At 37.6% G+C, this 21,894-nt stretch overlaps 1 protein-coding gene across 1 annotated transcript in view; it reads left to right on the top strand.

Moving 5' to 3' along the window:
- MTMR1 (myotubularin related protein 1) overlaps positions 1-21,894 on the top strand; it is a 29,797-nt gene that overhangs the window by 1,453 nt on the left and 6,450 nt on the right. Inside the window, exons 4-12 of the mRNA XM_042039909.1 lie at positions 257-358; positions 1,060-1,143; positions 1,721-1,870; positions 2,598-2,786; positions 3,273-3,458; positions 6,496-6,702; positions 7,493-7,585; positions 12,534-12,647; positions 14,058-14,234. Of these exons, the coding sequence (XP_041895843.1) occupies positions 257-358; positions 1,060-1,143; positions 1,721-1,870; positions 2,598-2,786; positions 3,273-3,458; positions 6,496-6,702; positions 7,493-7,585; positions 12,534-12,647; positions 14,058-14,234 (1,302 nt within the window). The remainder of the gene's footprint in view (positions 1-256; positions 359-1,059; positions 1,144-1,720; positions 1,871-2,597; positions 2,787-3,272; positions 3,459-6,495; positions 6,703-7,492; positions 7,586-12,533; positions 12,648-14,057; positions 14,235-21,894) is intronic.

The following is a 21,894-nucleotide window of genomic DNA, read 5'->3' as shown; positions in this document are numbered from 1 at the left end:
TGATACTTGCAGTCTTAAACACTTCTGCATTTTGTCTCAAGGGTGAATTCAAAGAAAAAGTGGCTATTTTTATATCAAGCATCTCTAATGACACTCCTAGTTATCTCATATGAATGCTTACAGACCTCTGTTCTCTTGGGGGTTAGATGATGTCAGTGACTTTGTGTTCCATATATGCCTTCCTTCAAATGTCTTTTATTTGCTTTTTCTTTTTTTTAATTTATCATAGAGTAAAACTGTAACTTATTTTTGACAGGATATGAGAAATTTGCGGCTGGCCTATAAACAGGAAGAGCAGAACAGATTGGAGATCTTTGAAAACCTTGTAACACGTGCATTTCCTGTTTCTAATGGACTGGTAAGTCTTAAGATGGAGAGGAGGTGTCACTGGCTCTCCTCTTTTGGGAAAGTGTAGGGGAGGAAATACAAGGGCTTTATAACAAACTTTGAAGTGTTGATTCATAAAATCTGTTGCAGAGCAGGCAGGCCATTCTGACCCTGGGTGCTTTTTGCATTAATTCATCAAACACTGCTGTGTCCTGCTATTGAAGTTAATTTATAAATAACCCTTGAGATCTAGATTTGCCTAATGTTGCTGATTAAAAATATGTATGTATTGACTCTTATTTTCTGCAGTAGGTAATTTAATATAGAAGTTCTGTCTAGTACAACAAATAGGTACAATTAATCTTGTTATTAGTTAGCTGCAGAATTCTCTTTCCATTTGCCTGGGTGGGTAAGGAACTGGTCAGGAGTAGGAAACCAATTTTCTCATCTTGGCATTGCCATTGATGTGTTGTGTGATCAGAGGCAAATAACTTGAACTTTCTGTTTCCTGTCTTGGTTTTGTTAATTTTAAACTCATACTTAATGGAGAAAACTATTTTTAATCCTCTTTCTAGCTCAGTGTTTTCCAGTCTTGACTGACGGTGTTGTGTCTGCTGTTCCAAGAGTTTTATAAGTGTTAGATTTTGAAATACTGGAGTGTTCACTGTTTGGAGCTTGTTGTGCATACAACCTGTCAGGCAGTAATTTATGATTTTGTTTTGTTGTCTTTAGCCTCTTTTTGCATTCAGCTATAAAGAAAAGTTTGCAGTTAATGGCTGGAAAGTGTATGATCCAATGGCAGAATATAAGAGGCAGGTAAGTTATAGAAGTACTTGCTGTGGGTTTTTTTCTCCATCTCTCCCAGAGCCATTTAAACAAGGAAAAAATGTTACAGAAAACTCATCGTTTTCAGCTCTTGCTACATGGACTAACTGCCTACATCTCATGTTTGGGTAATAAAATGCAAGTGGCCTGAGTTTGAGTGCATTGAGCACCTGCTAAAGTTGATGGAGGTACAGGTGCTGAGTACTTGAGCAAATTGGTCTAACTTAACATGGTTCTGAAATCCACATTTTTCAAGTGCTGTTTCTACAAAATACAGGCTTTATAAAAAATTGAATTTGAATAAGCAGCATTAAACAGAAGACTGACTGTTGTTTGTAATTTTAAATCTACATTTTCCATATGGTTATTTTCCATATCAGTTTAGTAGGAAAGACTTCCATTGGTTTATGATTGAGCATGAATACCTAAGTTTTTAACTTATTTAAAGGAAAACGTGGGCATGCCTTTTTTTAAAAAGGATGCAGGACATAAAATTTTTCATTGCCCGAAACTCAGATATGTAAAGGTCTAACCTGAAAAATGCTAAACTGTTTTTACTTTCATACAGGGCTTGCCCAATGAGAGCTGGAAAATATCAAAAATTAACAGCACCTATGAGCTTTGTGATACGTACCCTGCTGTTCTTGTTGTGCCAACCAGTGTAAAGGACGATGACCTCTCAAAAGTGGCAGCATTTAGAGCAAAAGGGAGAGTTCCTGTAAGTGAAACTTGTACAAGAGGATATAAGTGCTTCTGAAATTTGTAGCTTACAAGAAATTATTAGTGTTGTTTTAGGCTTTATTTTTTAAATAACAGTGGGATGGCTTCCTTCCTGAGATGGGGTGGGGGGCAAAGAAAGAAGAATTAGGCTCAATGGGTTTAGAACTGAAGAGAGCAGCTCAAGTGTGAGTTTAATTGCGCAATTACTGTGTCATGTAGTAAGTTTTTTGTTTAGAGTTAGCACTTCTAGGCCACAGTGGTGTCTGATGCTCTGGCATGTATTAGCTTGATTTGGAGTAGAATGTGTCATAGCCATAGTGCTTTGCTTGAGATTAGACAAGGTAGCATTAGAACCCCTGTAAATATGGTAGATGGTGTTGGTTATCATGCTTAGCAAGGTAGTGTACAGGTCCATAGCCTTCCACATGGAAGCAGTTTCTCTTCTTCCACTGCCCTTCTTTTTCCAGTTTGAAAGATACAGGCTAAGTTGCTATTAGAAATAAAAGCTGAGATGTTTAGAATCACTCTGTACTCCAGCCTCAGATTTGGGATGAGCAGTCAGTGCTAGTGTGCTGCCAATATGCTTTTGCATCGGCCTGTCCTTAAACTTGCATTTGTTGATTTGCCAGGAAATAATGCCAAACAGGCATGTGATTGTCTAGTTGTTCTCTGGCCTGCTGCTTTTATAGTAGTATAGTAAATTAAATAGTATTCTCTTATTCCAGGTGTTATCCTGGATTCATCCTGAGAGCCAAGCAACAATAACACGATGCAGCCAGCCATCAGTTGGCCCAAATGATAAGCGTTGCAAAGAAGATGAAAAATATTTGCAGACAATAATGGATGCCAATGCTCAGTCACATAAACTTATCATCTTTGATGCCAGGCAGAATAGTGTTGCAGATACAAACAAGGTAGGTTGGTATCATAACTAGCATTAGTTCATCAGCCTTATTACAAGGCTGAAGCTTGAGCCAGATACCAGGATATGGAGAACCTGATGTTGAAAAGAGATAAGAAAGGGTCCCTAAAGAGGGCAGGGGAAGGAAGGTAAGTTGCTTGTAGCATTTTGGAAAGGCTGGCAGGAATCAAAGGCAGCATGAAGATATAGCTGAGAAATCATGCAGTAAAGCTCACAGAAGATCAAAGCTTTCATCAGTAATAAGGGGAAGGTGTATGGATGGATTATCAAATGTAGCCTGTTCAATTAGAATTTCTTTCACCTAAAAAAACACCCTCTAGTTTTTTTAGAAAAACAAAAGCCAAAAATATGTTTTTATTAGGGCTAAAATAATCCGTTCTCTCAGAAAATGCTGAAACTTGAGCAAAATAATTCTCTCTGTCCCTGAAGTCCTATACGTGTTCTTCTCATTGTCTGTTTTTTACCTTTTGAATGACAGGCTAAAGGTGGAGGATATGAAAGTGAAAGTGCCTACCCAAATGCAGAGCTGGTCTTTCTGGAGATTCACAATATACATGTAATGAGAGAATCCCTGCGGAAACTTAAAGAAATAGTTTATCCTACTATTGATGAGACTCGGTGGCTGTCAAACGTGGACTCCACACATTGGCTGGAATATATAAGGGTAAAATGTTTTTGATGTGAAAAATCAATTACTTTTTTAAACCATATTTTTAACTTGCACTTCAGAAAATATTGCCAAAAAAATGTTGAAACTCAAGCATGTTGCTTTAATCAGGATAATCTTGTGAAAAAGTTTTATTTTTAAATAGTCACTTAGAACACAGCATTTTAAGCATTCCATAATAACTTTGTATGTCCAGTTTTAGGTACTGGCAGACAGTGCGTTAATTCCCAATAGCACAGTATCGTATTTACTGCTGGACACTGTTTTATTTTCTTGGGAAGGAATGTTAGTGAGCAGTCCAGGGTTATCCCTCTTGTTTGGAAGAATGCCCTGGGAACTTCAGATTATATTTGAGCCACTGCCAAAAGGGCTTGACTGTGAATTCTGCAGTCCTTCTCATCCTTCCCTCCTTCAGTGCAATGTTACTGTTCTTGTGATGGGCACCTACATTTTCATGGGCTGTTTGTAGTCAGTGATCTATCAGGTTATCATCTGCCCTATTTAACGTAATATTAAAATAAGTCACTACCACACTCAGTTTTACAGTCAGTTTCACTAACCTTTGAAATTATTTTAGAGTAGATTATTTCATTACCACATTCAATCCGCTGTTTATGATTAATGTGGATGGAGTGTAATTTGTTTTATTAGCAGCTGGCTCAAATGTCATGCAAAACATGTTTGGGGTCGTTGATTAGTTTGACTGCCTGTTCAGCAGTGCCAGCTGACAACTGCAGCAGAGCCAGTAGAGGGAGCAAACATGAAATTAAGAGTCATATTTAATGATATTTTGGGAACAGTTTAATTTTCTTCTTTTCTTGAATTTGAACTATTTGAAACAGCTTTGGGAATCTTAGTATCTGGAAACTTTTCTTACCACCCTGGCATTAAATACAGTAGTCTATTGTGTGCCCATGGTCACCTTTCATTGCTGCTGACTCTGGTGAGGTTATTGGATTAGGCAGTGTCAGGAGTGAACTTTGATACCACTGTCAGACAGGCAACAATAGCACAGCAATTGGAAATTTCATTTAAATTATTTAAAGAGTTGACACATGTGTGACATTATTCATTAATCTGTCCCTTACATGCTGCTTCACATTAATGGTACTGACAGCAGAAACTGCAGGCTGATTTCTTAAAAGCTGCCATTATTGTGTTACTGTGTTGATAGTAACTTTCTGAGATTTTTTCCAAGAATTCCTTGCCTTTTGACTTGGCTTGTAATAGCATTAACAATCTACAGCTTTATTCTTAACACATCTGCTGATTTCTGGGCTCAGACCAGTATGGCTGTGTCCCAGTTTAATGCAATGCATTACTGGAAACTCACCTTCCAACCCCTGGCACCCACAGCGCTTCAGAGATGGTCCAGGAGTGTCTGTGAAGGCACCAGTAACTCTCTGTGTATGAAGGTAGGAGTAGCAACGTGGGTCACTTGGTGCTTATTGCACACCCAGGATATCTTCTGTCTAAGGGTAGAACTTGCACTATTAACTGTTTTTCAGTTCTTGTTTTTTAAGCCAATCCAAAGCCAGTTATTCATGAAGAGCCCTAACTGAAATACTGTGATGGTTACTAAGTTTTGAAACATCTGTAAAGAGTAATAAATTTGTAGAGGAAGCTGTTTTCTAAAGGCTGTTGTCCAAAGTGGAATAAAGTGCTTCACATACTCCACAGATACTTGCTGAATTAATAGTAAATGTGTTTTCTGTCTCCCATTCTCTGCTCGTTTCCTGTACCTGTTCTGTTATTCCCAGCCGTTTTCCTTCAGAGGCATCTGTGTTCTCTTTAAAGCAAGCTATTGCGTACCTGTATGTTAAATAATACATAAATTCGTTTTCTGCTTTTATTGAAGACCAAACTGTTTTTCTATTTAGTGCAGTAGAGATTTCTAACTGAAATAATTGGCAGTTAACTAGTTCAGACCACGAACTCGGCTCTCTCATAGGCACTTTTGTATTATTTCTTGATATTTCCACCCTGGCATCCTTCAATTCTACCATAAAAGATATGCTCAATGAAAGATAGAATCAATGGAAATTGTCTCTAAAACATGGTTCTTGGAAGAGGTTTGAAGACTGGTCTTGTGCACAGCTTCTCCAGCAGATGCTCGCTTTCCTACTTCCCAGAAGATGTTTTTACATGCCTGGGAAGTGAAAAGTGCAAATATTTTGCAAGATTACATTTTCTGATGTTGGAATGCAGAATAGGAATTCTTCTGTGGTCCCATTTCTAGTGGTTGTTTTTTTCCCCCACATATTTTTCAGTGCCATGAGAGGTCATGTTAGAGACAAGTCTTCACAGGAGAGAGTTTATTTCTAAAAAGCTAGAGGGTGGCATTAGGGAACAAAATAGGTGTGGTTTTGAGTGGGGACAAGAGTAGCAAGTTCACACAGGTGATCTCAGTCCTGTGCCATCTCTGTCCTGTCCTCTCCTGCATTGCTCCCAAATCCAGGCTATTGATGGTCAGCTCAGAAGCTGAATGCAGTGTATACTGCATGCACCAACAAATCAGAACAGGCTCCCAGCCAGGGTTTTCTGGGTTTGTTTGGGTCGTGTTTTGATATAGATTAGCTGGATGATTTGTCCCTTTCTCTGAACTCGGTAGTTTCAGTTGAACTGAAAATGGAGCAAGAAAGAGTGATTGATTAATGTGAAATGAGCTTTGAAAACCTCAAACTTTCAGCCTTTGGAATAGATTACAGTATTTGTGTCTTTTCATCATAATACATCAGAATATCAATTAATTTAGAGAAGGGATTCCCAGGTTCATTTGTTATGTGCTGCTGATAATGGAGAGCTGGTAAGAACTCCGTCCTGGACAACAGAGTGCACGCAGTTTTTGTACCTCTAGGAATATACAGACCACCATTTGGAAACCTCTCATTTAAAGCATTCTCATCAGGATGATTATGTAATTAATCTGAAATTTTAGAACGTAATGACTTTAAGAGTATAAAATTATAACTTTTTTTTTTTTGTAGAGTTTTGGATAGTATTTAATACTCTTGTTTCTTCATTTTTGTTTAAGATGCTTCTTGCTGGAGCAGTACGAATTGCAGATAAAATTGAATCTGGTAAAACCTCTGTAGTGGTGCACTGCAGTGATGGCTGGGATCGAACTGCACAGCTCACTGCACTGGCCATGCTTATGCTGGACAGCTATTACAGAACCATCAAGGGCTTTGAAGTTCTTGTAGAGAAAGAATGGATAAGTTTTGGACATCGATTTGCAATGGTAAGCTGGAAAATTTAGTGTGCAGTTTGTCATCTTCAGGGCTTTTACTTTGAATAGGACATTTTCTCACAGTACTCTGCTGCATTTTAGTTATTGTCTCTGGTGTGCTTTTAATGGTCTGAGTGTGTCAGAGAATTGTGACCTGTTCATTTTTAACAGGAAACCTCTATGTGGCATATAATATAAAGTAAATAAAAATGAAGTGGTTTGAATGCAGTGGAGAGAAAAAGTCATGTGGCTTTTTTATGAGAATGAGGGATTGTAACTTATGTTATGGAGCTTATGAATGGAGAACCAAGAAAAACAATTAAGGTACTAAAGTGTAAAATGGCTGGAATTATTACTCTGATTTAAGGTTGAAGTGTTTATTTAACACATGGGCTAATGGGGAATTAGAATAAATTGTTATGACATTCTGTGGGCTCTGACTCTTAAGATGGTTTAGTAGAAATGGCATGTAGTTATGACAGGTGGAGATGGAATAACCATTTTTCCAGTTCAGTCTTAAATAAATTCCTACCAGTTTCACTCACTGGTAGAAATCAGTGGCTGTGCAGTAGAAGATGGGGAAACAACTGGAAGAGCTTTCCATCTCTGCTCAAAAGTGAAGGCATGTCCATAAGTGAATATTGGGATGCATTTTTAGTAGTTGAAAAGTGCAAGTTAACATTATGGAAGACTTGCTTGTCTTGTTCACTACTGGAACATATTTAAGAGTTCCTGAGCTTCGCAGTGTTGGGATGGTACTGCAGACACACCAGACTGAAATGCAGTGTGCTCTGACTTCCAGCGAGTGGGACATGGAGATGATGATCATGCGGATGCTGACAGATCTCCCATTTTCCTTCAGTTCATTGACTGTGTTTGGCAAATGACAAAGCAGGTAAGATGCTGAAGAGTGTATTTCTATGAGGTATCAGTCTTTGACTTGGAAACATAATTTGTGTAGGAGAACACATTCCTTTACAGAGCAGTAGCTTGTTTACCTGGAGTTAGTTGCTCTGTGGCTGCACTGTGCACACAGAGGGAAACTTCGACTCAAAGTGAGGTACAAGGAGCTAGAGATTTTGTCTTGAAACCAAAATACCTGCAGTTTTTTTCTGTTTAAAATAGGCTTACAAAGGGTTTGCTGTTTACATAAATAAGAGTTATTGATGAGATAAATGATTTGTGTTGCATGTTCACTGGTGGAGTAGATGTTCATGTGGATTTATATTGTCCTTAAGAAACAGCAAAAATTTGGGCTGATTGTGAGCTGAGGTTAGTAGAAAGTTCTTTTATATATGTCTCAGATGTTAACATTTTTATCTTTATGTATACAGGACAGCATTTATACCAAACAAGCCTATTCTCTGATAAGTTTTCTTACTTCCATCACTGCTCTTAGCTCTAGCTCAGGGGAGATCTTTGAAATTAGTGATCCATAAGTACCAAAATATTCATCTTCTCATTTTTGTTCTGAAATGTTAAATTATTGAATGGAGTTAGTCTTCATTTTCTTTATTTGTGCCTCCATGAGCAAAACCTCAAGGTTTTTCTGAGCTTTTATATTGCAATTCTTTAATGGGGTAATTGAAATAGGTTGTCCACATGAAGGCTTTATTTCCAAGTGATTTAGCAGTTCTTGGTGCTTGACTCCTTTTTTTTTTTTTTTCTTCTTTCCCCTCTCTCTTTTCTTTTTTCTTCTTTCCTTTTTTTTCCTCCTTGATCTGTGCTTTTATGGTAAAAGCTGTTAAACTGAAGTCTGTCTAGTATATGATTTGTTTTGAAGGGAGGAGGATAACAGTTTGGTTCCATATGATCCTAGCACTCCCAGATCTCTTACCTTGTTCTGAGCATGGTTCTTAAAAACTTACATCATAGTTGCCAAAACTTGTATTCAAAACAGTCATCTTTGGTGCTTTACGAAAGTTCCCTGCTGTTGTACTGGGCCCTTGTCCAGGGGGTCTTGTAGACTTTCTCTTTCTGTGTATCTATATTTCAACATTAACATGCTATTTAGTATGGCTGGAGAAAATAAATGAAAAAATCTGTCCCTCCTTCAGAGAAAAGCTAATAACAATAGCAAAGAGAAGCAGTTCTAAACACCTGGTAGGAACAAAAGTCCTCTGGGGAGATCCTTAACTGAGAGCAGCCTCTTCTATTTTTGTGATCTCCCTTGCTGCCTCCTATTTCTTGCTATAAACAGTTTAGTTCCCTCTAGTTTAAAAAACAGAAAGGGATGAGGGCAGAGGGGGAATCTATGAAACATTTTGCCAATACCACATTCAAAACCTGGATCCAGAAATTGTTCTGAAATTCGTGAACAGCACTGATATTGAAAAATCATTAATGTTGCACAGGAAAAAAAATAGAAAAAGTTGTTCTTGAACAGTTCTTGCCCACTTATTTCTATTTTTCAGTTGACTTGAACACTTAGAGAATAGATGTGGAGACTGTGATTATATTGACACAGACCTTTGAAAAACAGGATTCCCTTTTACCGTTGCGCAGATCACTTGCTCATAAAACACTGATAGTTCTGTGCCTTACAGTTCATGGTAAACATATGTGAAATGTTCCAAAGCTCAAATGAGTGTTAATGACCTCAGGAGGGTGTAAGGGCTCTGGTTTGGACATGGGCTAAAAGCAAGCAAATAGGCTCTTTTGGGGTCTTAAGAGTTATATTCTTAAAATAGTCACCTTAAAACAGTGAGAGAATCTCTAACTTCCCACTAAGATACAAATTTCCAGATAGCTTCGGGCAATGAAATTTAGTCCTTCACAGCCTAATACTTTCCCTTGGGTTTATGATCTTCATGACACACAAATATAATAACAGAGAACTTGAGAGAAGTACATTGACATCAGATTTTAATAAAAAACATACGGTGAATTGATTTCCCTCCTCTTTTAGTAAATTCTGGTGATACTGAGTAGCAGATGTCAAATTGGAAAGACCACATGTGAGCTGATGAAATACTGATGCCTGGTGAAAATGAAACAGAACTGTAAAATTTGCATGTAGCACTGCAGTTTAACTTCCTACCTTTCATGCACAGAACCCTCACAGGAGGAAGGTCTGTTTAAAGTCAGCTGAAAGTTTCATCCTGTTTGTTACTTGGTGTCAGCTGTTGCTGGAGGTGCATTTTTCACTGCATTCAGCAGTGCACTGTTCCTCTGTCTAGGGTTCAGTAAACCATTATTGTCCATTGCACAGTTGTTTGTGCCAAGTGTTTCAGTGTTAAATGTTACTGTAGTACAGAACGAGTTCATTGATTAAAAAGCAAGTGTATTTTGAATGTCTCTGAATCACATGCCACTTGTCATCATCAGACTTAAACAAGATAATTTCTTTTTTTAAATGCTGCTTTAAAAAACCCCCAACAACTCCAGCAGCAACAAGTGGGAGATTTTAATGACCCATGTGTTTTCTCACAATTAGTGGATTTGACAAGAAGTAAATTTTCATTTGGGGAATTTTTCCACCTGAATTTTCAAGCAGACGCTAATAGGCTGGGAACTACAGAGGAAGGCATTTTTAGGTCAGTGATTTTTCAGCAGCAGTAATAGAAGCTTTACAGTCTTGATACATCAGCTCCAACAGTACAACTGTTGTATCCAAAGACAGGGTTTCAATGAAGTGCTATCACTTATTAATAAACTAGTTGGAGCGCAACCACTGATGTATGGAATTTTGAATATGCTTCACTAGATTAGAATAGTGGCCATGTCAGCATCCTTCTGATTAGTATGGACCTGTCACAACACACAACCCTGATGTGACAAGGCTCATTAAATGCTTTCAGTTAAAGAGAGTCCCTTTAGGAGATGCTTTGTCTTCTAAGTTTTTTCCAAATATCATTTTGATGCTTTGCAAATTATTTTTGCTCTCTGTATCTGGTTGCTGCTTTGAGCTGGACACAGCAGGCTGAGGTGTCCAGCTGTCAGAGACCCACTGAATTTGCTCCTGACTTGATTCAGCATACCTGCTTGTCAAGTTCTGTTCATACTTCCTTAAAGTAATAGCTGTGTTTTTAACATCATTGTTTTGTAATTAAGTTTTGGCACGATTTCCTAGAGAGAAGGAAGTTCAAAAGTACTAACTTATGAACATGACAGAAAAAGAGATTTTGATAATCTTAATTTCCTCTATGCCTTATGAAAAGAAATGGTGAGAAGGCTGAAAACAGCCCTTGATTTGTGAGAGAAGCCCCAGTGTGAGCACACTGTGCTGGTGAACAGTGCACAGTCTGTAGCAGAGTAATAAGAAGGTTCCCATTCATTTTCTGTTTCATGATGCTGATAATCTCCTTACTCAAAATTTTCAGTCAAAAGTTGGTATATATTAGCTTGAGAAGTCTTGGAAAGAGAATGTTTTTACAACGTTTGACTTAGCTCAATATTCTTTTTATAGAACATTGTTTAAAACTTAGATCTTTCTGGATTTAATACAAGCACACCCATTGTGTGTTATTCAGCTCTTTACTTTCAACATGAATAAACATTTGCCCTTCATAAATCACAGCTGACACTGAAGAGGAATTTCTGGATCAGCTAGCTCACCCACAGTCCCAATTGCTGTGTTACTCCTCCTAACTATAGGAGTCATCTTTATTTTAAGTAGCTCTTGAATACGCCAAAGTATTCAGTGTTCTTTAGTGGCACAAAGCAGAAGCCAGTCCTCCTCCTTCTACATATGTGAAATACTCACTTAAGATTTCTCCACATAACAGGAAATTCTGCCTTATAAATCTAAAACTTTGCAGTTTAGACTCCTGTGAATATGTATGCTTTCAGAGGGAGTGCACAAAGTTGGTTTCATTTGTCCTGAATATTATTCTCTTATAACATGCTCTTTATTGTTAATGAGAGAAATGCTTCCTTAAGTCTTCTCAATTTTTTATTCTTCTAAATGTCTATCATTCCATGTCTGTATTTGCTACCCTTGTCATACTGAACACAAAGTTATTTTGACACATCAAGCAGTTGCCATATGTAGTTCTACTGTGGTATTTGACTGAAGAAGGACTTTTTCCATCTGAATGGGCAGCAGCCCTTGGAGTTTGCAGTAATTTCTTCCTTTATGGATTTTCAGAGCACTACAGATTAGGAGAAACATTTTCAGATTTCTGACTGATTTTCTTAGAATATATCAGGTAACCTCTGCTTGTGAACAAAATACCTAATGGTCCTCAGGGGAATAACAGTTCTTTCATTTCAGATGTACAGGGTTGACTTTCCCATACAGAAGAAGAGGGATTAAAGGCTTATTGTATATAGCTGATGGTAAACTCAGGGGGTGTAATGGAGAAAAGTAACTTCGTTGAGTAGAAAGTGAAAGAAAATTTTTTTTGTATATGTTAAGCACAATGTATGTGCAGTAGTCTTTATTATTGAATTCCTTGCATGTTGAAATAGGAAATAAAACTCTTAAATGCCATTATCTTATTTTTTTCTTTTTTTTTTTCCCCCAAATGTTTTCTTGTCCCGTAATAAGATATAAAGCGTATGTTTAAGAGGGTTCAGGGTAGAGCAAAATACTGTTGGAGCTTCTTAAAATGGATTGCTTTGTATCACCAGTTTCACATCAGCTAATGTTTGTATTCTGGTATACTTGGATAATGAATGCAAAGTATAGCTCTGAGAAGTATTGGTAAAGAAGTACATAGGTGAAATGCATTATTGAAGTGGGAGTTACTGAAATTGCTGAGTTTTCCTGAAAGTAATCCCTAAATAGGAAAAAAAATCTTACCTGAATTATTTGGTTATTTCCTATGTCTGACTTTCTTCCTTTCTACTCTGCTTAAAACAAAATTCACAGTAATTTTACAATTTTTTTTTAATATCAGTTTCCTGCAGCCTTTGAATTCAACGAGCTATTTCTGATCACCATTCTGGATCACCTTTACAGCTGTCTCTTTGGGACTTTCTTATGCAACTGTGAAAAAGAGAGATTAAAAGAGGTAAATAATTTGTATAATGCAGATTCTTGGTTTTCTGATTTTATATGAAAATGCTTAGAAAATGACCTAAGAACACTTGAGCTGTGTTTTTGGATACTTTTGTCACATAGTCTTAAAAAACAATGCAGACATTACATTTCATGGTATGAGAAATATGTACTGAGTGCCCTGCTGTTATGTGAGGTGGTACTTAGGTGTCTTTAGTTGTCATCTGTTTGGGGGGTTGGGGGTTTTAGTAAGTCCTCTTGTATATGTTTTTAGCCAAAATACAAAATTTTAAATAATACTAATTATCAAATTATATTAGCATTTCTATTACTATTTCCAGAGGAGCGCCTATGGATGGCTTGGCAGGTTACTATGGGATATAACTGGATGGAGCTTGTGGTTGAGGACTACAGAAATTTAAATTAACTAAATGAATGAAGTTAGGACTCAATGAAATATGTGTTTGTGAAAAAAAAAGAATTAAAGTTTGTTAATATTCCAAGTACACTTTTGCTTACTTTTGGCTTTGTTGTTTTTACTACCTCATATTTTTAGAGCAAGTTACAATTCCTTGTGATATTTAGTTTTGCTTTTTTTTTTTTTTTTTTTGGTTTGTCTCTACTACTTCTGTAGGGGAAAAGTTGCATGTAAATACCACAAGATGGAGCTGAATAACATGTTCTCAGCAAATGCAGGGTTTCCAGACAGCTTTCTTTCATAAATAAATAGTCAGATGCAATTCTCAATAAAGAAATGCAATTTAAGACACAGCGGTAGTAGAAACACATGCTTTACAAGACTGAAGGAGTTTAAAATTGCAAGATGAATCTGATGTAAGTTCAGATTTCCGGTCTTTGATCTAATCATTATTATGCTGATTAAATTTAGAGTAATGCAACTTTCAGAAGTGCAAGTAAAGGTACAAATAGTCAATTCAAAGCATAATATCAATTATTTGTTAGGAGCAAATAGTGTGAGTGGGAAAATTGAATAATTATTTTTCACAGACGCTATTTTGGATCTTTCAAACTCCCTATCTCTTTACTGATATTCTTGTTAAAGCTAATTTTTTTAGTTTAGTTGGTCAGTGTGTAACCACATATTTAAGTAGGTGTATATATTGCTGTAAATTATGAGCAGTACAAGTTGCTTTTGCTCAACTAGACCTTAGTGTCTCTGAAAATAATATGCCTAAATCTCCTTTTTCCATTAGCCTTGGACCGAAACAAGTGGTCAGATGTTTTGCTAAATTTTTAAGGCTGTTTAATGATCAGCTATGAGAAGTGTTCTCAGACTGCATGTAATTTTCTAGCAGATAAGGTAAATTTCACAGACAGAATTAGTGATATGTAGATACTAACATCATAGTTTAAGATTTTGCAGTCCATGTCATTAATTATTTTAACTTTTTTTTTCAATCAGGAGGTGAACACAAAGACTGTATCTCTGTGGTCCTACATAAACAGCCAGTTAGAGGAGTTCACAAATCCCTTCTATGTAAATTATGAAAACCATGTGCTGTATCCTGTTGCCAGTCTGAACCATTTGGAACTCTGGGTGAACTACTACGTCAGGTGGAACCCGAGGATGCGGCCTCAGGTAAGAGCTTTCACATGTCTTCAGTGCTTTGTTGAAGGTCACAGAGATTAAGAGAAATTATACTATTTTTCCTAGTGTCAAATGCAGCCTTTAATTCAAAAGTGCTCATCTGTTGCACGTATTTCAGCTGTCAGGGGAAAGGGTGTTTGTCTTGAAGATGATGCAGGATGTGTTCAAACTTGGAAAAAGGATGTTTTCCTTAAAGTCACCCGCAGACTAGGGAGTTATAGTATCACTGTATTGGTTTGTAAAGATTCACGGTCTTTTTTTGTCAGAAGATTACTTTAATAACACTTCTATAATACTTCGTAACACTTTTTAATACTTTTATTGCCTTAACCTTCTTGTAGTTTTGTGTACCTTTGTTTTTGATCATGTTTTGCCCTTTACCAACACTGACATAAAATATAGCAGCAGTTTCTGAAAGAACTGGACTATACCAACTCATTTTGCAGGCTCTCCAAATGAAGCATCGCGTGGATGCTTGTTATCAATTGACTTTTATAGTTTTAAGCTGGCATACTAAAGATTAAACACTCCCTATACATGCTCCTTGATTCATCCAGTATTTGTTCTTATAAGTAATGTCTGCTATTCAGATAAATCTCTAAATCTCATCAGACAAATGTTCCATATGCTCTCATGCTTAGAAGTCTGAAGAAAGAACATTCAGATTGTGTCACAGCCGTAATATATCTGAGTGTGCTACACCATCTCTTTATTAAGGTAACATTCCAAGGTACCCCTAAGCATATTATGATAAATTACCTGTATTAAGTGATTGCTCAAAAGCTGCTTTCATCTTCTAGCAGTTAGAATGAGATGCAGGTTTCAGATTTATTAGACATCCACAAGTCAGAGGCTGTAGTAAAAGATGGTGTTCCAAGGTAAGTTTCAAGGACACTACACTGGTAGAAGTCCAGGTATCTGAAAAATATCTTCTAAGGTCCTGGGAAAGTCTGGATTGCTTGTTTCTCTCACTGAGGTGTTTCCTCTGAGCTGCTTTGTTTCTCTTGTACTTTGAAAGATGGTGTATTTTAAGTTATATACTTTTCAAGTGAAATTGTCAGCTGCTTTTTAGCAAAATAAAATCTTTCCTTTAGCCTGTTTGGTGAATATCATTTGGGTGGGTTTTGCACTGCCTGCAGCAGTGTCGGTTTATGACTTTATTTGATTGAGATCTCCAGGCCCTGAGAACAGGCTTTGTGAACCACATGAAAGCCAGTCCTGGTCTAAACGAGGGGAGGATGGGGAAGAGATGACATAATGAGGAAATACCAGAGCTGTCATCAGTGAAAGCTCTGCTCACTGCCTCTCTGTCGCAGAGTGCTCTGCCTGCTTCTCTGGGAGATGCTCCTCAGTCACTCTGGCACGTGAGACTCATTCACTGTCTGAGAGCAGGTCCCTCCATCAGCAGCTGAAGGCATCAAAATGTGATGGTCCTGGTAACTGCCTTGACTTTACTGCCACCTGCTTTTCTCAAGGGACTTTAAAGTGTTTCAACTTTTAGTTCTACCACGTAAGTTTTGTCACGTGGAGATACATCATCCCTTTCCTCTTGTCTCTGGCCTGAATTTATGTGATATTTATGACCAATATTTGGGAGTGTTTCACATCTACTTGGATAAATTAGCAGCAGAAATTACAATTTTTTGTTGCAGAATTGCATTCGCCAGTCTACTTATGAAAGCGCAAGCTTGTACAAGCAAATAAATAAATAGTTTCTGCAGTCACAATATACTGGGTTTGCTTTCCTCTCTGTTTGCATTGTCTGTTGTCACACCCTGTTAACCAATTCAGTAACATTCAGACCCATTCAGTGACAGAAAAAAAGACAATGACCCTTGTGATACCCAGCAAGTCTTCACTTATCTTCAGTGAAAAAAATTCTTAATCAGTGGATTTATTAAAATAATGGGCATCCCTGCCTAATGATAAAAGGTGGTTTTGTTTAATATCTTTTAATGTGTACTCTCATTTTCAACTAAATATAAGAGAAAATTAAATATTTAACGTAAGTTCTCTGATGATTAGTTCAAGGCAACCTTTTGCTGTTTTATCAGCCGCAAAAACATCTTCAGACAACTAGAACATGTTTATTGTTTTCGAGGAGCTCACCAAAAAGGAGAAAAAGCCCAATAGGTGAATTTAAGGGAGGATAAATAATAGTACTTTTAATATAATCAGAAGGGCTCTTTGGTACCTGTTTCCAACCAATTTTGTGTTATGGGAGAGAAGTCTCAAGAGCAGAAGGGCAGGTTTTGGTTGGAGGCAATATTTTAGGTTTTCGCATTTCAGCTTGATTAGTGAGCTTGATTTTTAAATGGACTGAGAGAAGTTGATCACTGCACTTCATTGCCTTTTCTACTGGACATGAGCATATATGACCTATAAATTTTTTTTAATTTGAAAATTACTGAATGTTAACTTGATATAACCATGTGTTTTTGTATTATTGTATGCTGTCTTAAAATACCTGTCTCAAACTTCTATTGGTGTGGTACGGTCTGAGCATGTTCTTCATTGCTCTAGGACATACAGAGTTCAGTACTATTCTTATGTTCTGTAAAGATTGCTTAGAATGATACATCTTCAGTTCTGCCTAAGCTTTGTGGAAGCCTGAGGTGGTGGTTTTGATAGTGTTTATTTGCCTCAAGAGCCCCATTTATTTTGTATTGCAATAGGTCCTGTGCACTTCAGGACGCGCAGCCTCTTTCCGTAGGGTTCAAAGCTCAGGAGTCTGAGAAGTGACCACTCTGCAAAATTCTAGGTTAAATGTGGACATCTCTTGTTGCTAAATTGTGCTTCAACAAGGTCATTCTAATTCTTAAGTGAAATAAAACGTTCTTTGGTTTGAGTTTGGAGGTGTTACATCATTATTGACTTCTTGTCCCAAGAAAATTAGATAGATTTAAATTCTATCTTATTTGAGTTCATTGACTGAGAAGACCTTTTTCAGATTTGCCCTTTCTTTGAGTTGGAGAAATGTGTATTTGTATGTGGCATGTGGAAGAGAAGCTCCTCCATTCTCTCCTGCAGAGGTGTGGCCTCTGTGGGTATGTGCTCCTGGCCTTACAGATGACCCTACTAGTCTGGAGTACATTAGATAATACGATGCTTTTGAATTTTTTCAGCTGATATATATTTTTCCCTTTTCTAGATAGTCATTTTGTCCTCTTCTTGATACTGGTTTGAGTTCTGGCTGCCAGATGTCATTAGTATCTCTTTGGACAACTCTGGAAGGTGGGGAGAACACAACAATCATGTTCTTGAATATGATCTCTGCAGGGACAGTATTTTTGAACCAACATACCCTATCATTCATATGTGCAGACCATGAGTAAAAGTTCTGGTCCTTTCAATCCAAGCTGTGAGAGGCAAGGCAAGGAAAATAATGCATTTTAGTCACCAAATTTTGCACAGTCTATTAGGATATATTTAGTTCTTTTTATGCTTTCTTGGAAATGATGTTTTAACCCTTGGAGGACAGGGCTTAGTTTAATTTTCATTATATGTGGGGGTTTTTTTATTTTTCTATGCCTGGTAATTTTTCTTCAAGCTCTGTTCTGTAAATTTGGCCACAGTGTTAGTGTTAATACCATAGAAATCCCTGTAATTTTTCAAATTCATTCTTTCCTTCGTGTGTGGACTGTCATCCAGAGTAAAAGGCTAGCATCATCTATAACCTAGAAATTCAATTCAGCTACTGGAATGGGATCATGTGCTAAGGGCAATCCCAGAACTTCTGTGGAAGAGCCAGGGAATTTCTGTTGGCAGGTTAGCAGCTCACTTAAAGATGTGAAAGGGAAAGGTAGGAATAAGTAAAGCTGTTTGTTCAGTATATACAGAAATAACTGTAAAGTATGTAAATAAAAGCAGCTTACACTTGCTGCTTTTATTTGCTGCTATTGCAGAAGGATTTGATGTGTTGAACAATTGAGCAATCAGATGTTAGCTGAGCTTCAGTGTCAATAAACACAAAATATCGTATAGCGAAAACAACAAATAAGATCCTGAGTGTCACTGGGAAAATTGCTGACAATAAACTGGAAAACATAAGTACTGAAAGGGTTTATCCTGCATGTAACAGGATAATGTGTAACTTCCTGCATATAACTTGCTGCCTGGCATGTGGAGTGTTCATGTATTTATCTCTACCTTCAGTCTCACTGCCTAGTGTGTTCCTCTCTGAGCAAGTTGACATTGGTTATGATATTTTTGAAAGTCCACACATTTGATTTACCACCATTTTGTGGCAGGACAGAGCTATCATATGGCTCTGGAACTGCTTGGCATTGCTGATTCTGAGTCCCTCTGTTTGAATGAAAGAGCAAGGCAGGAGATGTCAGGAGAAGGAACTGCCTTGTGGGTTGGACGGCTGAATGTTAACCTTAGCAAAGGAGATTCCATCCCTGCAGTTAATAAAGGGTTTCTTGTGAGATGAGGCAGGTTTTGGCCAGTACCTGTGTACCGGTTTGGCCAAATTTAGAAATATATCCTCTGAGAGGAGGCAGGTCACAGACCACCCCCTCCCCTACCAGGTTCGGGAAAAAATAAATTTTCCTCAAAGGAAAGTGAAAGAGAAAAAAAACTATTTATTTAATAAACACACGAGAAAAGGAAAATAATGCTAATTAATAAAAATCGCTGTGGAGAAAAAAACTGGGGAAGTGTCAGAGTCCTCCCTTTGGTCTCATCAGAGCTGGGGCTTGGCCCAGGGCCAGGCCCTCTGTGCTCGGTGGAAAGTCCTCCCGATGTGCTCTGATATTGAAGCAGTCCAGTAGAAAAGGGAGCAAATCTGAAATTCCAGGAAAGGAAAAGCAAAGTTCAACTCTCAGTCTCTCTCCAGAGAAAAATAAGCTGAACAACTGGCCAAAAGCTGACTGGAAAGCAGCAAGCTGGGTGCCTCCTCCCTCCCCTGCCACAGCTGGAAAAAAAACCTGCTATCTGTGTGTGACCTTGAACAAGCTGCAAACTGCTTTGAGAAAGTTTTGCTCAGTTTTTCCTTCCCCCTCTCAGGCTCAGTTTAAAGGCATAAAAAGGCACAAAAATTAATTTCTGGGCATAGGGCAGTGATATGGGATACACATCCTAAAGTCACCCCAAGACAACCTGGTAGCTTCTCTCTAGTTGAGTGTCAAGATTTCCAGAGTCTGATTTATCACAGATAACTTTCATCTACAGATAAAAGTCTCAGTATTCAATCAGTATGGAATAAAATAGAGACTAACTGCTTATCCTGGATGCTAAAAGAAACTGTAGTTACCTGAGAAAAATAAATTGTTATCCTGTAATGAGCATCAGAACATGCACAGAATGGGAGAAGCTAGTACTGTGTAAATAATCTTCATTTTTGAGAGTTTCTAACACATTTGGAAGGGCAAGCACTCAATTTCTGTCATGTCTCAGCTGTCTAAATCTAAAAGGGCTGTAGGTTTTAACAAGCAATGGCTGTAGGTTTTAACAATCAGCTTGTAGCATGTGCAGTTTCCTGAGTCTGGAAATCTATCAGTTGTTCCAGTTCCCACCTGGTAGGATTCATAATTTCTGTTTGCTAGTCCTTGCTTTTCTGGAAGGCCAGGGGTTTTTGCTTAGTTTCTGAGGAGCACACCTCTACAAGAAGTGTGGGAGTATTGACACTATTGAAACCTGCTGTCTTAGTCATTTGAGATTGCCTTTTGCTACAAGTATCCTGTTAACTACGCTGTCAGAGTTCCAGTTCTTCACAGAGAGAAACAAAAAGCTCAAGTGAAAGATACTGTTGTCTTTCCAATGCACAGAGTAGGTTTTTGGAAAACTGACAGTCTTACGTCAAGCAATGAATTTAAAATAACCATTTTCTTCTGCAGCCTTTCTTCCCTGTTGCTAAAATAGATAAAGTGTGCTCACTGAACAAGACAAAATGCATTCACTGTTGAACAATTTTCATGTGAATGACTGTCCTTGAGCTCGTACAGTAACACACAGTAGATATCCATCCAATTAAGACTTGGCGGTACTGTAAGTGAGTAGCTATTATAATTTCTCTTGTATCTATCCTTGTGTTGACAAATTTTGCTATCCAAAAGCACTTCAGGATCCTGAAGGATTCCTTGGGAATGAAAATTTGAAAATCAATACTGAAAGTGAACTGTAATAATTCTGTGAAGAGGAAGGCTTGAATTTTTGAGGAAATGAAACTGCCTTATGCCTAGATGGTTTTTGTATGGGATGTAGTATGTCTATGGTATAGCATAATTATAGTTTCTCTGTGGGCATAGTTTAAAAAAAAACCAGTATTTTTCCTCAAATCCTTCCCCAGCAGGAATAATTCATCATAACTGTGAAGTCGTGTGTGCTCAGCATTACACTACACCAGGTTCTGCTTTTGATGTATGTGGATAATTCAGTTTAAAAAATGGTTTCATATCAATGGTATTTTAAGCAATAAAGAATGTTTTTAGCAGTGTTCTAAGTATTTTTCTGCTCAGTATAGGCAGTAGCTACCCTATCGATAAGGTGGAGGAAGAGCACCTGCTTTTGAATGAAATAGGCAGCAAAGGAAGCTAAATCAGGAAAATAACCCCCCACCCATTTTAACTGGTCAATTTGCAGGAACCTACAATCAGTTCTTCCTGAGTGAAGAATGTTACTTGGCTCACTCAATTTTTGCAGCATTTTACTGCTTTTTACTGTTTGGGAATGGGATTTCAGATATTGCAGGTGTCATTAGTAGTGTAAGAATCATGTCAAGGCTTACAGGGAAAGAGACTGCATGTACCAGAGAGGAGAAACTCTTTGGGGAGACAGGGCAGCTGGCAATATCCTGGATAAGGAAGGGAAGGGAGAAGAAGCAAGTAACAGGGAAGAAGTGCAAAAGTTGAAGGTAGCTACAGGTGAATAAATAGGTTGTATGAGGATGGGATCAGGTCCTATGTTGAATCATGGCTTGATGAAGAAAAGTTGAACTAGAAACTTAGAGGAATGTTGAAATGGGAAAAAACAGGAAAAACTGTTAATCTCCCTAAATAAAGTCTTCCTGATTAATTGAATATTCTTTTTATTTTTTTTGTTTACAGAGCAAAAAATTAGTTCCTTAAGATAATTAAGTGAAATAGAGGGAGTGGAATAAAGCTAGGGATTTGAATGTGATGATACAAAATTTGGTTAGAGTTTAAAGCCAAACAGAAGGATGCCAGAATTGTCAACAACAGGGAGAAGTCTGTAAAGCTTATATTCAGTGCTCAGGGTGTTGCTCAGGACGGATACAAGGACTTGGGGCACAGGGTTTGGATAAGAGGCTGGAAAAAATCGGTTATGAGGTAGGGGAGCAGCATGTAGTCTGACTTCCTGAGTCAATATTACAGTAACAATTGGAAAAAAAAAATAAAAGGCAAGGAAAGAAAAAAAAAACCACACAAGGGAAAAAGAAAACCTCTGAAAAGTCTTCCTGAAGCATTGCAGGTAGATTCTTCCAGCTTTTTGGTTAATGCCTGGAGTGAGGCCAGAGGATCCAGGCCCTTTCCCCACTGCTTAGTGCTGCTGGCGAACTCCAAATTCTTGTTGCTGTTTGGTTCTGTTGCTAGCTATATTAGATGTAAGTGCCAATTTTGTTTTGGAGTGATCAGCTTCTAACTGTTTGTAGTAAATTTTATGTGTCTAGAGAAATCTATTTTTATTT

This window comes from Corvus kubaryi, unplaced genomic scaffold (assembly GCF_017639235.1).
Source record: "Corvus kubaryi isolate FWS band 111438036 unplaced genomic scaffold, C.kubaryi_AGA036_p1.0 37395, whole genome shotgun sequence".
Classification (NCBI taxonomy): domain Eukaryota; kingdom Metazoa; phylum Chordata; class Aves; order Passeriformes; family Corvidae; genus Corvus; species Corvus kubaryi.
The sequence above is the reverse complement of the archived record's forward strand: the minus strand, read 5'-3'. Positions and strand labels throughout refer to the sequence as shown.